This window comes from Dendrobates tinctorius, unplaced genomic scaffold, assembly GCF_039654945.1.
Source record: "Dendrobates tinctorius isolate UK_male_01 unplaced genomic scaffold, ASM3965494v1 ptg000270l, whole genome shotgun sequence".
Lineage (NCBI taxonomy): Eukaryota > Metazoa > Chordata > Amphibia > Anura > Dendrobatidae > Dendrobates > Dendrobates tinctorius.
This window is the reverse complement of record NW_027361937.1, coordinates 9,612,538-9,626,358: the sequence shown is the minus strand read 5'-3', so window position 1 is coordinate 9,626,358 and position 13,821 is coordinate 9,612,538. Positions and strand designations below refer to the sequence as shown.

General features: G+C 42.7%; 1 protein-coding gene across 5 annotated transcripts in view; it reads right to left on the bottom strand.

Moving 5' to 3' along the window:
• LOC141069653 (rho GTPase-activating protein 39-like) overlaps positions 1-13,400 on the bottom strand; it is a 116,278-nt gene extending 102,878 nt beyond the window's left edge. The window contains exon 1 of one of the 5 annotated variants that reach the window (XM_073559407.1): positions 13,372-13,400. Coding sequence is in view for 2 of the 5 variants with exons in the window: in XM_073559403.1 (XP_073415504.1) it covers positions 10,058-10,074 (17 nt within the window). In the remaining 3 variants the exon portion in view is untranslated. Of the gene's footprint in view, positions 1-5,592; positions 5,849-10,057; positions 10,103-10,839; positions 11,009-11,092; positions 11,540-13,371 lie in introns of those variants that run through there. The other 4 variants (XM_073559405.1, XM_073559406.1, XM_073559403.1 and 1 more) reach the window with 4 other exon arrangements.
• Positions 13,401-13,821: the final 421 nt, after the last annotated feature.

Genomic DNA, 13,821 nt, shown 5'->3' with positions numbered 1-13,821 from the left:
TATTTACATCAATGAGCTGGCCACCGCTTTGGAATCTTCCACAGCACCAGGTCTCACACTCCATGACTCCTAGGTGAAATTTTTGCTGTATGCAGATGACCTACTGCTGCTGTCACCAACTGAGAAAGGTCTCCAAGAAAACCTGAAAAAAGTGGGATTCCAGTCCAACAGAAGTATTCCTGGAGTGTGAGGTGGCAGCGCCCGCATGCACAGTATGAATTCAGGTCAGTAGTTCACTGAACTCTTCACTTTGATGGTTAAGTCACTTTCAGGATGAAATTTGCACTGTGCAATTTATGTTTCTTTACTGATCATGATGTTTTACTCCTGATTTCTATGTAATGGATTACATATAATATGAGTTTCTGGAATGATGGGCATAGCAGACTTAAATTGAATAATATGCACATATGCACTGCACTTTTAATTAAACAACTGTTTCTGTTCTGCCTTCCATATCCCTGATACATCATGCTTTTGGGATTATAACCCCATATATTTCCTACTGTGTATGCTGACCTGCTACCTCTAGTTTTTTATCTTATGTTTTCTTATTGTTATGTTTTTAAAAAATTCTTGTTGGTGTCTATACAAGTAAATAAAATTGAATATATTTAACAGTGATTATTCTAAGAGGTTTTTTTAAGTAGTCTTTTTTGGTCTTCAAAAGAAATATTCCACCTGGAATTCTGTAAACATCTTCTCCAGGTCCATTGGAGCACCACCAACAATGCCTGCCGGGCTGAGCTGGGCAGATTCCCATTGCACCTAGCGGTCCTGAAGAGGGTGCTGTCCTTTCAGGCTCACCTTCAGAGTAGCAACCCAAGCTCCCATCACCATAAATCCATGCTACACATAGGTGGTCCCCACAAACCAGGACCCCTGGAACAGCTCACCCAAACCCAACCTGACCGAACCATCATCCAAAGCAACCTGACAAAAGCCAGAATCAGGAAGATAGTAGACAACGGGCAGGAGAGGTACGTCAGTGACTGGAAGACCGAGATCAGCAGCTCTCAGAAACTGACCATGTACCAGAGTCTACAGAGACACTACAGAATGGCTCCATATCTGGAGAAATTCTCGGACCCCAGAGACCAACAGATCCTGAGCCGGTATAGACTCAGTGTCCACAGTCTGGCCATCGAGGTTGGCCTGCACAGAGAGTTACAAGCCCCGGGAGAACAGACTGTGCCCACACGGTGACCTGGAGGCCCTCAAGGATGAGACCCACTTCCTGCTACACTGCAACAAATACTCAGCAGTGAGGGACACTCACCTCAGGAGGCTATCCGATCTCTTTCCGGATTTCAGCTCCGTGAAGGAGGAAGAGAAAACATATATCCTGCTGGGGGGAAGAAGAGAAAGCAGTGGAGATAGCAGTGCGGTATGTGAGTGAGTAATAGGCTGCGAGAAAGACAACCATGATATGCCATGGACTTCCTTAGTCTGTGCCCCATCCATTGTTCCTACAGTCCACACCCATTATCCCCACATTTCCTACTCCTTATTCCCTACTGTACACATACTTTGGCAAAACTAATGTTTATTTGGTCCTGCCAATAAAGCTTCTTTGAATTGAATGACATGGTTACATTGAGCATATAAGGGGCTAATTCACCGTAGATAGCAGTGGGACATATGCTCCACAGCTTTCTGGCAGCAGCTTATCTCCTGCGGAAACAAAAGGATCCTGCATTTGAGGTCAACCTGCCAATCCTTTTTTCCCTTGGCATCATCTGTTTGGGTTAACTATGGTAATCTTGCCAATATCAGTGGGAAATGCTGACCTTAATGTGTATGGGGGGGCCTTAGTATCCTATTCATTTGGATGAGACATATGCAAAAAAATAAAACAAAACATTCACAGACTGTAGGAGCTGACATTAGAATAAGGGGACTATATTTTGATCTAACGTTGCAATGATAGGACACTAGTGCTGATTTTGCACAGCATTAATTTTGATCAATTTAATGGGCTGTTAAAAATTTTTTTTTTAAAATAGACTTAAAGGGTTTTTTGGGCTTAAGAGAAATCTCTACAGTTAATCTATGTCACTGCAGATTGCCACATTGTGACAGTGCACACTGTCAGGATTTCCCAATGCTTCAGCGCGTGTGGGCAGCAGTGTGACCATAAATATGTGATTGTGATCACATGCCGACTAGATTCTCATCTGCTTCTTTGAATACAATAATGCAGTTATGAGACTACTCACTCTCACTGGAAGTAGAGGGGAATCTTGACACTGTGCACGGTTTGGCAATATGTAGTCACATAGACTGACTGCAGAAATTTCTTCTGAGCCCAGAAAATCTTTTAAAGCAGGGAATGTGAAACACTGATAAAATAACTTTTGGACTTTGTTAATTGTCCTGTAATGACTATGCCAACCTATACCGATTATACACATCTGATCGATGCAGCTAATGTCACTAGCGACCTGCAAGTATCACCACCAATGATCAGGTACACATAGATGGTATGTCATTATTGCAGGAGAATTTAGGGTATGTGCACACGTTGTGGATTTTTTCGCGTGGAATCTGCAGAATCCGCAATCTGCGGATTTGGCATGCCTTTTTACACCTGTGGATTCCTAGAATGGAATAGGTGTAACAACGCTGCGGAATCCGCACAAAGAATTGACATGCTGCGGAAAATAAACCGCTGTGTTTCCACACAGAATTTTCCGCAGCATGTGCACAGCGGTTTTTGTTTTCCATAGGATATCATGGTACTGTACATCCCATGGAAAACTGCTGCGGATCCACAGACAAATCTGCAACGTGTGCACATACCCTAACAAGGAACAACAGGAATACCAGAATGGAGGGGGATTTACCTTGTTTTGGCAAGGATTCCGTATCAAATTTCTTACTATGCAAATGACTAGGAAACACTGAGAATTATGGTAGTCATACACATTAAATGTACAGTATAGTACCTGAACCCAGTGATTTTGGTAAGGTCAGCCCCTCATGTAATGAATATGGAGGCCTCCCAACTCTCCACCAATGGCAGTTATCCGAAGACATAAGGATCAAGAAGTTGAATCCTTCTGTCCGTCGCTATAGGAGTTTTTCTAGCATGCATGTGTATTTTGGGAAGTGGATGGGACCCTCAGACAGAACTGTGCACGAGCCAGTGCTTTGAATAGCATTTTCACCTAATTTAGCCTCATTAAATGACAAGTGAGCTATTCCTTGTACAGCTAAGTTGCAAGCACAACATCAGATCTGCAGCAAATCTGAGGCAGAAATCCAAGGGTCCAAGGCTTAAAAATGGATGTGTGAACATGAATTCAAAATGTTGTCTCATTTTCAATGAGAAAATTATACAGTGCTTAAAAAAACAACCAACTCAGCAATTTACCTCTTATTAAAACTCATCTCAGTTTTCACGAATGTAGAGATCTATAATTTTATTGTGTACAGCTCGTAGTGTAGGGCACCCAGTTACCTTAAGCCCCCATTACACATAGCGATATCGCTAGCAATCATAGCGATATTATAGCGATATTGCTAGCGATATCGCTATGTCTGATACTTACCTCCGACCGGCTCCCCCGCTGGTTATCGCTGGTTGCGCGAGAACGTCCTGGACCATTTCTCGTCAGGCGCTTCCTGCTGGGCTTCCTGTGGCGCCGACGAGCGACACGTGGACATGGGCGGGAGGACATCAGGATCGCCTCGTCTGACAGGTAAGTAGCGACCCACGACCGCTGCTATGTCGCTGGTGAGATCTGCCTGTGTGGCAGCTCACTAGCGACCACTTAGCGATGCACCAGCGATCCATATCGTTGTCGGGATCGCTGGGGCATCGCTAAGTGTAACGGTACCCTTACAGGGGCCACATAAAAAAAAAAAAAGAGACCGTTTGGCCAAGCGATGGTTCCGCTAATTGTTTGGCCAGCAGCTAACGTCTCCAACACCTCCATACACAGAAGCACACGCTTTGCCAAATGCGCCTGTGTTCTCCATGACAGAGCGGCTGCCAGACTCTTGTAATGGAAGGTTATCTCTCCGAAAACAAAAGGAACGACAGTCCAAAATCAGACAGGCCGTATCCTTATATCCCTAGACAGCATCGATTGGGAGAGAGTCAGGAGGCCTTCATACATATTAAACTGTTCTCCAAGCCGGCTAATACCGGTGGCTTCTGGTCACATTAGTATAATGTGTATGGGGACTTTTGAGGTGGCTAGATCTCTGGAACCAACTTCAGTCTACCTGTGCTTCTCCTATGCTACACAGTCAAATCTGTCTCTGCTACCAGAATGGGAAAACGTTCAGTTTGGAGGTGGAATATGATGGCCAATCTTCAGGAGAACACCACCCCCTGGCAAAGAGGACGATGGGAGGCAGAGGAAAGCTCTCCTGAGGAACAAAGATGACAGAAACCCCTTAAATTGTAGACACCAGAATCATAGCTAAATTACTGTGTGATACTAGACGTATTCCGCCATAAGCAAATAGTGCGGATTTTATCATGTTTGGTAAGGTGAAGCGACGTCATGGAAACACATGGATCCCATTCTGTGGCAATGCTAAAGAGGAAACAAAAAAAAAAGGTATGAAAGAAAAGAAAAAGTAAAGCGTAAAAAAAAACAAAAAAAAAACACAGAATTGTATCTACACATTCTGTAAGGTTAAAAAGAATGGAAACTCATAGCCAAAATGGAAAGTGTGACAATTACATTTTGAAGCAAAAGCGATTAGCCCGAGCCTGTTTAACAAGATACAGTAGAGTCCTGAAATCCTGCCTGTTGCTCAGTTCACGCTCCTCTCATTTAAAGAGTTTTGCAGCTGCTGTTTTTATACAGATCAAATTCAAATCCCACATGTAGGATTCAGCCCCAAAAGCTGCCAAGCTCAAATCACCCCCTCCCCAAGTCTGTCACGGCCCATCAAGCACAGAGGACATGTCCAAAAACACCAATACAACTGAAATTTGTGAGCGGAAAGTCACTTGCAACTCCATCTAGATGTTGGACTCTCTTCAACAGAACTTCTAATTGACTCATGTCATGTCACAGTGATAATGCCGGAGGACGCCACATATCTAATATAAAGTAGATTCAGCCGTGATCAGCTGTATCAGAACCAAAGCTTACCGCACAAAAGAGACTTCCCTTTTTATCGGAACAATGGGACAAACTTTATACTGGAGCAAATAATTGCACCTTAATATGCAGCATTGTCCTCGGTGTGGAATGCCTACGTTTTGTTCGCAATCAATTAAACAGATCTTCGGTCAGAGCCAACGCTTTTATCATTACAGACTTATTTATTATCTGAATTAATGGCCACTTTGAGAAAACTTCTGTTCCAGGTACATACTAACATTCACACGCACCGCCATCTATAATAAGTGACAACAATGAATAAAACGCGGCTCTTCGCGAAGACTCGTCACGATGTAGCGGAGTGGTTTCGAAAAGTCTTGTGAGATTTGGGTTTTCTTAAAATGTAAGATACCCAAGATACAAGTGAGGCCTCGGTGACGATCAGCCCCGGTCACACAACTCTGTGTTGTGCTTTGTGACACACACACACTGACATCACACAACAGGCTGCTGCTGTACTTACCTATCAGCCATTTTTTATGTCTCCCCTCACATTGTCCAGTAGGAAAGTCTACCTGAAGTGAATGGGAAGTCTACCGACTTGTTGATTGCCCCAGTCCTGTTGGATGTGCTGCTGTGATCACTAAGCAATGATCTGACAAAGTGGCCAGATAGTAGACTCCCCCCTTCCCTGTGAGTCAGGCTCTCCCTTCCCAGGCAGGATGTGTAATCTGATTCCACTCCCAGTACATCCTCCCCCATCTAATGGCTTGTAGAGAGCTGGAACCTGCCCTGCACACAGCTCACAGAGGAGGAGGAGAAGGGGGGGTTAACCTATTTCACGCCAGTGACCTGTTTAGCTCTAGAGCGGAATTTAAAAAAGGAAGAAATTCCCACTTCAAAAAGTCCCATGCAAACGTCTTTATTCAAGTTTCACTTCCATAGTGTAAAATTATTTTTTTTTTTCGCATGTATTAAAAAATGTCGCTTGCTATTGTATAAACTGATGAGTTGTTAAATCGCCCATGATGTTGACACGGTGTGACAACGGGAAAGTAATCAATTGCTTTTCTGCAATTAGGACAATGTGTGAGTTTTGTGACCACAACACCGATGGCATCGCACACGAAAAAAATAAACGAAATTCAATTTTTGCAGTATGTTTTTCCAGGCGTTTATCAAGAGAGTACAGTCGTTATGGATCAATGCTCGAAAAATTATGATCAGTGGATTGTCACTTTAAAGGGAGCCAATCACAACCAAAATGTTATATAATTCTACCGGCTTCATAGAGGAGCATGATCACAGTGGACTGAAATACAAGGACATTTTTCACAGAAAACTATAGACGTTGTAATTCATACATGGAAAGGTCTGCTCTAGTTATCTTTATGAGTCTAGTGGGTGGACTGATATGATTGCAAGATATCTCAGTATGAATGCTCATCTGCCAGTCAATAAATAGGACCACCCACTGGACCCCCAAGTATAAAGACAGAATTGTAATCAATATGATACAAGCTATACAAAATATAGAAACTGAGGGTCTGATGACACGGGCCAACCTGGGACACTGATGACTGCTGACCAGCTGCTTGTTTCCTGATCAGTGGTCATTTACTAGCCTGTTTACACCGGATTAGTGATGAGCGAGTATACTCGTTGCTGGGGGGTTTCCCGAGCATGCTCGGGTGTCCTCCGAGTATTTCGGTGTGGTTGGAGATTTAGATTTTGTCGTATCAGCTGCACAATTTGCATCTGCTGGACAGCCTGAATACATGTGGAGATTCCCTAACAAACAGGCATTCCTCAGCCTGTCCAGCAGCCGCAAATCATGACAGAAACGAAATCTCCGAGCACGCCAAAATACTTGGAGGACACCCAAGCAACGAGTATACTCGCTCATCACTACATCGGATGGCTGTTATAGATCGATCAGTTATGTATAGGCTGCTATTGTTCTCATTTGCGCAAGCTGATGTGCTACTGAGAAAGACGATCTTTTGTGCACCACAAAAAGATCATTTCACCCGATTAACGAGCATTTTCCGATTATATAGGCAACAGGATGTTTTCCCGTTAATGCTTTTTCTACACAACGCCACTTCTGCATGTGACTGGGGTTCAAAAAACGAGACATACACATGCTGCCAAAAAATCATGCATAGATTGGAAGATCTGATATGGTTTTAGAGAATTGATACGTCAACAATTTGGCTCAAAAGTATACCAGTAGGAACCAACATTCAGAGGATATTGTCACCTGTTTGAAAATTATTTTCCATGGATTATTATTAGGACTCATGCAACAGATCTGCCAAAATATTTTATGCAGATATCGCATTTTGATTTTTCAGCAGAAAATCTCCACGGCATGTGCACAAGGCCGTATGGGGAAAGTGCCGTACGAGAGAATTCTTCCATAATTTTTCAAGTGCAACAATTTTTCTCGCTTCGATTCTGTATAGTTTAAGCCATTCTTTATTAAAAACAACAACAAAATAAGGAATACCAACTTAATTATCAAAAAGTAAATGACGAATTTTGATGAACACTGCATTTCTTGTCTAAAATGGGACTTTTGTATTCTTTTTGCTGCTACATGTAGTAGAATATAGGTTTGGTATAATTCCTGCAAACATTATTTTTCTCTGCTGAAACCAAAAAGTCAAACTTTTCTTGTTATATATTTTACTTTTACATTGCGAAGTGAAAATTAGCCATTATTACAGTGCAGTGACAGTGCTCCCCCGCTGGAAGACAAATATTGCAGCTCCACCTAGTGCGGGATTCACAGTGGTAACAGCTTTCTATACAAATGCGCAGTCTGGAAGGCTCATTTACCTGTCCAACAAATAGCAGCTGCTTTTCAGAATACCTCTCTAGTAAACTCAATCTGTATGTGTATGGGGTCTCCAATTAACATAGTGATTTAATTAACTTACAATATAACCCTAAGGCTACATGTAACTGTGAAAAAGTCACCAAGCAAAGTCCGGTGGCGTCTCTGAGCATTTGTGACTATAGTACCAAAGCAACATAACCCGTACATTTATTAGGGGCCTTTTACACATAGCGATATCGATAGCGATATCGCTAAAGCGTCACCGATTTTGTGACGCAACAGTGATATCGCTAGCGATCTCGCTACATGTGACACGTACCTCCGATCGGCCCCCCACTGGACATCGCTGATCGTGCTCAAATGTCCTGGGCCATTTTCTCCTCCTTGGCGTCCCGCTGGCGCCGACTAGTGACGCATGGACGCAGGCGGAAGTCTTCGTCATCGCTACGGTGTGACAGGTAAGAGCGACCGCCGACGGATCTCTTATCGCTGCTGCGTCGCTGGGGAGATCTGTCTGTTTGGCAGCTCACTAGCGACCATTTAGCGATGCACCAGCGATCCTGACCAGGTCGTATCGTTGTCAGGATCGCTGGTGCATCGCTAAATGTAACGGGACCCTTAGTAATATATCTCACTAGTCCTGCTGTAAAATCACCGATACAACTGGCAAAATACGTTTACTGAATTGATCAGTATAATGACAATGTCAATCAGATCTTGTTAAAGGGGTTGCCGAGTTTGGAGGGTCTATAATATGCATGATTAGGAATTTCGGAATTAGTGCATGGGTCCTCAGTTCAGGACCTCCATTTTTTAGACTGAGTGGAGAGCAGTAAGGATGTGTGCACACGCTGCGGATTCTGCTGCGGATCCGCAGCGGTTTCGGCCCTGCGGATCCAAACTGCTGCGGTGTACAGTACCGTAATATCCTATGGGAAATGGAAACCGCAGTGCAGACGGTGCGGATTTGCTGCGGTTTCTATTTCGCAGAAAGAATTGACATGTCAATTCTTTCTGCGGATTCCGCTGCGGTTTACCATCTCCTCCATTGTAGAGGTGATAAACCGCAGGGCAAAACCACAGGCTAATCCGCAGATAAACCGCAGGTCTTTTGACCTGCGGATTTTGCAAAATCTGCACTGATCAATCGGCAGCATTACAGTGTCTCTTGCTCTGGGGACCTGCCCTGGATTACACAGACAACCCTGATTTAAATGGACATGGCACAATGGTTCTGGGAAATAGATACCAACTGCCAGGTTTTCCCACAAATAACAGCTCAAACCTATAAGGAGTTTGACTTTTTTTAACACTTATAATCATAGTACATTTTTTGGGCAACTAAACCAATAAGGAACATTAATAATTACTTTCAAAATATCAAAATGATTGGATAGGACTGAGTTTATAATATTAATAATGGGAACAGACAGGCTCGGACTTGCCTCCAGGAGAACAGGTGAATCCCCCGGTAGGCCCCATTACAGGAGAAGGCCCCCCAACTCTGTATAAAAGCAACAGTTGGCACAATTATCATGATTTGCTATGTACAAACCATGACAGCATCTCATCATTCATTTAATATTCTGTCTAATATATTGTTATATAGAAGCAAAGGCAAGTTTGTAAATGAGAGTAATTTGCATGAAGCAGAAGGGCCTCCAGGGTCACTGCTACTGATGGGCCCTTGGCACCCCAGTCTGATCCTGAGAACAGATATCTAAAAGACCCATAGACATAGCACTCAGCTGAGTGAACTTGTCTTTTAAATAGGAACAGAAGGATTGGCCGCTCTAATTCCAACTTTCCGATCCTTCTCTTCCCTAGCATCATCTGTTGGGGGAAGACTCAGGAGGCTTCATAAACATTAGATAAAAACCCAAAACGTATGAACTGGGATATAAACTAGTGTGCATGCAGCGTATAAGCGCATGTTCACACTGGCCATTGAACAGAAAAAAAGCAAAGACAGAAACATAATGATAAAATACCGTACACTAAATAAATAGCATAGTGCATGAAATAATATAAGGTATTTAGTTAACATGATTTTTGATTTAAAAAAAAAAAAAAGCGAAAGCCATCCTACCTATTCAAGGTGACCGTAATTGGGACAGTTCTAACTCTAATATTAAAACCTTACCGTTTGTCAAGTGACATGCATGTATATGTAAGGGCTGAGATGGACTGAGCCCAATTAGTGGACACACAGCCGAGAGAGACCAAATAAATAATACCCAGCTCAAGAAAAAGCCCGTCCAAATCATTATATGCACATAATGCAAACAGGAAAAACCCAAAGGTATGAACTGGGATAGAAACTGGAGTGCATGCAGCGTATAAGCGCATGTTCACACTGGCCACTGAACAGAAAAAAACAAAAACAGAAGCATAATGATCAAATACCCTACAGTAAAAAAATAGCATAGTACATGAAAATAATATACAGTATTTAGTTAACATGTTTTGTGAACAAAGACATTAGATTGTTGAATGACCTTCCAATATCAGCAGCTTCAGATACCTTTTTTTTTAAAATCAGATAACATTTAATGATGCATTTTTAAGATAATAATACAAACATTAAACAAAAAAACAAAGTCCCCCACCTTCCCCCTCTCCACCCTGTAGTCCAGACGGCTTCAATAAGAAAAGGAATAAACAGCATTTAGTCCATCAACAAGTATCTGTTTCTTTCACAGATGATTTTTGCACCATATGTTAGTAGAGTACAAGTCTTGTAATAAAACAGACTAGGTATCCCGAATGTCCTTTACTCAATCTCAAGATCTAACCAGGCGCATTTTGACAAAGTATGCAGAGAGCCCCGAACTACGCATCTGCACCCATTAGTAATATCAAGCCACGCCAAGAAATATCCTTAACCATGTTAAAGTCAAGGGAGCTAAAGTTGGACTGACTTACCAGGGCGCCCAAATGTTCTCAAAGGGTTCAGCCGACTTTAGTCTAATGTATATGAAGGCCTTCAGAAGATTTTGCTAACACTTTCGTTGATCCAGCCATACTCAATACCTTTTTGGATTTCTTTCTATACCATTTCACAACTGTAAAGTTTGTGCACGGAGTCTGTAAGGGTTACACCACCTCTTGGCTGGCCTACTTTATGTCTAAATTTTGGTGCATTTTGGCACAACGTCGCATTTTAAACCATACTCACCTTTCCAGTCAAGCCATGCACATCCCATGAAGGCACATCACATAATAAGTAGGTCTAAAACGAGACAAGACTATGTGTGCCAAAAAAGCATCCTCATTTTCTGCCAAAGTCAATGCACACACAATATTAAATCTGCTCCAGTATTCCAAGCATGCTGGCACTGGTAATAGGTAATTGTTCTACGCCGGATAAGAGGGTGCCCTAAGTATTAACTGTACATTGCTCCAATCCATATACAATGGGTGAGGAAAACAGCTGATTGTCTGCTATCCTTCTGAGCTACAAACTGTGTATTTAAAAAAATAAGTTAGAAAATATATGTTAAATATTTCCTGTTGTTCACTTTTAAAAGTATTCCATGAAGAGCCACTTGTCCTATTGTGTCTGATGCAAGAGCAAGGTGACTGTGCTGGTTAGTTGCTAGGCAGGCGATGTGGAATGGATCTCTGTAGGGCACCGGAGACAGCAGCTGTTATATTCTAGAGTTCAAGCAAAACAAGAGCACAAGAGACGGGTCAGAGTAACAGATTCCTATGTCTGTCCTGCGTGTAAATCCCATCAAATTGGCTGTGGCAGGTTTAGAAACAGAAAGAATGGAAATGAGACAAATACGAAGGTTTCCAGTGTTTTCTGCCCTCGAGAACTCTGTATTAATGCAAATGAACTGTGAGCATGTGTTCATCAAGAAAAGAAGAATAATTTACCCTGAATGCCTTTTTTGCTCAGGCCTCATTCACTCATTCAGTATTTGGTCAGTATTTTACCTCAGTATCTGTAAGAACCAGGAGTGGGTGATAAATACAGAAGTGGTGACGTGTTTCTATTAGGCCATGTGCACATGCTCAGTATTTGGTGAGTTTTTTACCTCAGTATTTGTAAGCCAAAACCAGGAGTGGGTGATAAATCCAGAAGTGGTGACGTGTTTCTATTAGGCCATGTGCACACATTCAGTATTTGGTCAGTATTTTACCTCAGTATCTGTAAGCCAAAACCAGGAGTGGGTGATAAATCCAGAAGTGGTGACGTGTTTCTATAAGGCCATGTGCACACATTCAGTATTTGGTCAGTATTTTACCTCAGTATCTGTAAGCCAAAACCAGGAGTGGGTGATAAATACAGAAGTGGTGACGTGTTTCTATTAGGCCATGTGCACATGCTCAGTATTTGGTGAGTTTTTTACCTCAGTATTTGTAAGCCAAAACCAGGAGTGGGTGATAAATCCAGAAGTGGTGACGTGTTTCTATAAGGCCATGTGCACACATTCAGTATTTGGTCAGTATTTTACCTCTGTATCTGTAAGCCAAAACCAGGAGTGGGTGATAAATACAGAAGTGGTGACGTGTTTCTATTAGGCCATGTGCACATGCTCAGTATTTGGTGAGTTTTTTACCTCAGTATTTGTAAGCCAAAACCAGGAGTGGATGATAAATCCAGAAGTGGTGATGTGTTTCTATTAGGCCATGTGCACACATTCAGTATTTGGTCAGTATTTTACCTCAGTATCTGTAAGCCAAAACCAGGAGTGGGTGATAAATACAGAAGTGGTGACGTGTTTCTATTAGGCCATGTGCACATGCTCAGTATTTGGTGAGTTTTTTACCTCAGTATTTGTAAGCCAAAACCAGGAGTGGGTGATAAATCCAGAAGTGGTGACGTGTTTCTATAAGGCCATGTGTACACATTCAGTATTTGGTCAGTATTTTACCTCAGTATCTGTAAGCCAAAACCAGGAGTGGGTGATAAATACAGAAGTGGTGACGTGTTTCTATTAGGCCATGTGCACATGCTCAGTATTTGGTGAGTTTTTTACCTCAGTATTTGTAAGCCAAAGCCAGGAGTGGGTGATAAATCCAGAAGTGGTGATGTGTTTCTATTAGGCCATGTGCACACATTCAGTATTTGGTCAGTATTTTACCTCAGTATCTGTAAGCCAAAACCAGGAGTGGGTGATAAATACAGAAGTGGTGACGTGTTTCTATTAGGCCATGTGCACACGTTCAGTACTTGGTCAGTATTTTACCTCAGTATCTGTAAGAACCAAGAGTGGGTGATAAATACAGAAGTGGTGACGTGTTTCTATTCTGGTTTTAGCTTACACTTTCTGAGGTAACAAACTCACCAAATACTCAGTCTGTGTGTGGCGCCCCTGAGGGTTCAGTCACCACAGAGGTACTGCACCTCCTCCTGAGGTGTGGTACCCCACCATCCAGGTAAGGTGAAGACACCTGACCACACTCCAACACATGCATCCCACACCACAAAGTAGTGTAGCAAAGCACCTTTCGGCGGCTCCCTGCTTGGATTATAGAAAAGCACCCCTTGGTGGCTCCCTGCTTGGAACACGAAACGTGCTGGGAGGTGGGTGGAGCTGAGTTTACATAAAAAGAGCGGGAAGAGGATAGGATTTAGGCAGTTAGTTAGTCACAGGAGTTTGACGACGTCAGTCTGTGAAAGGAGATCCCCTGAGTGGGATGGATGGAAGGAAGTGCTGCAGCCGACCTCAGTGAGCTGGGTCTGCTGGCACAAGAAAGGAACATTGAAAGAAAGCCTGACTCTCCATAAGAAGGAAAGGATTAGTACGGAACGTGAGGAGAATAAAAGAACAAGGACCAGGGTTAGAGAAGAACCCTTCCCAAGTTCTAAGCGCAAGGCCGGGGTCCGGTCCCCGAGGTTGTGCACGTGGCCTTATTTTTTGTGCATTTTCAGTGTTTTCCTTTAGGCTTCGTTCA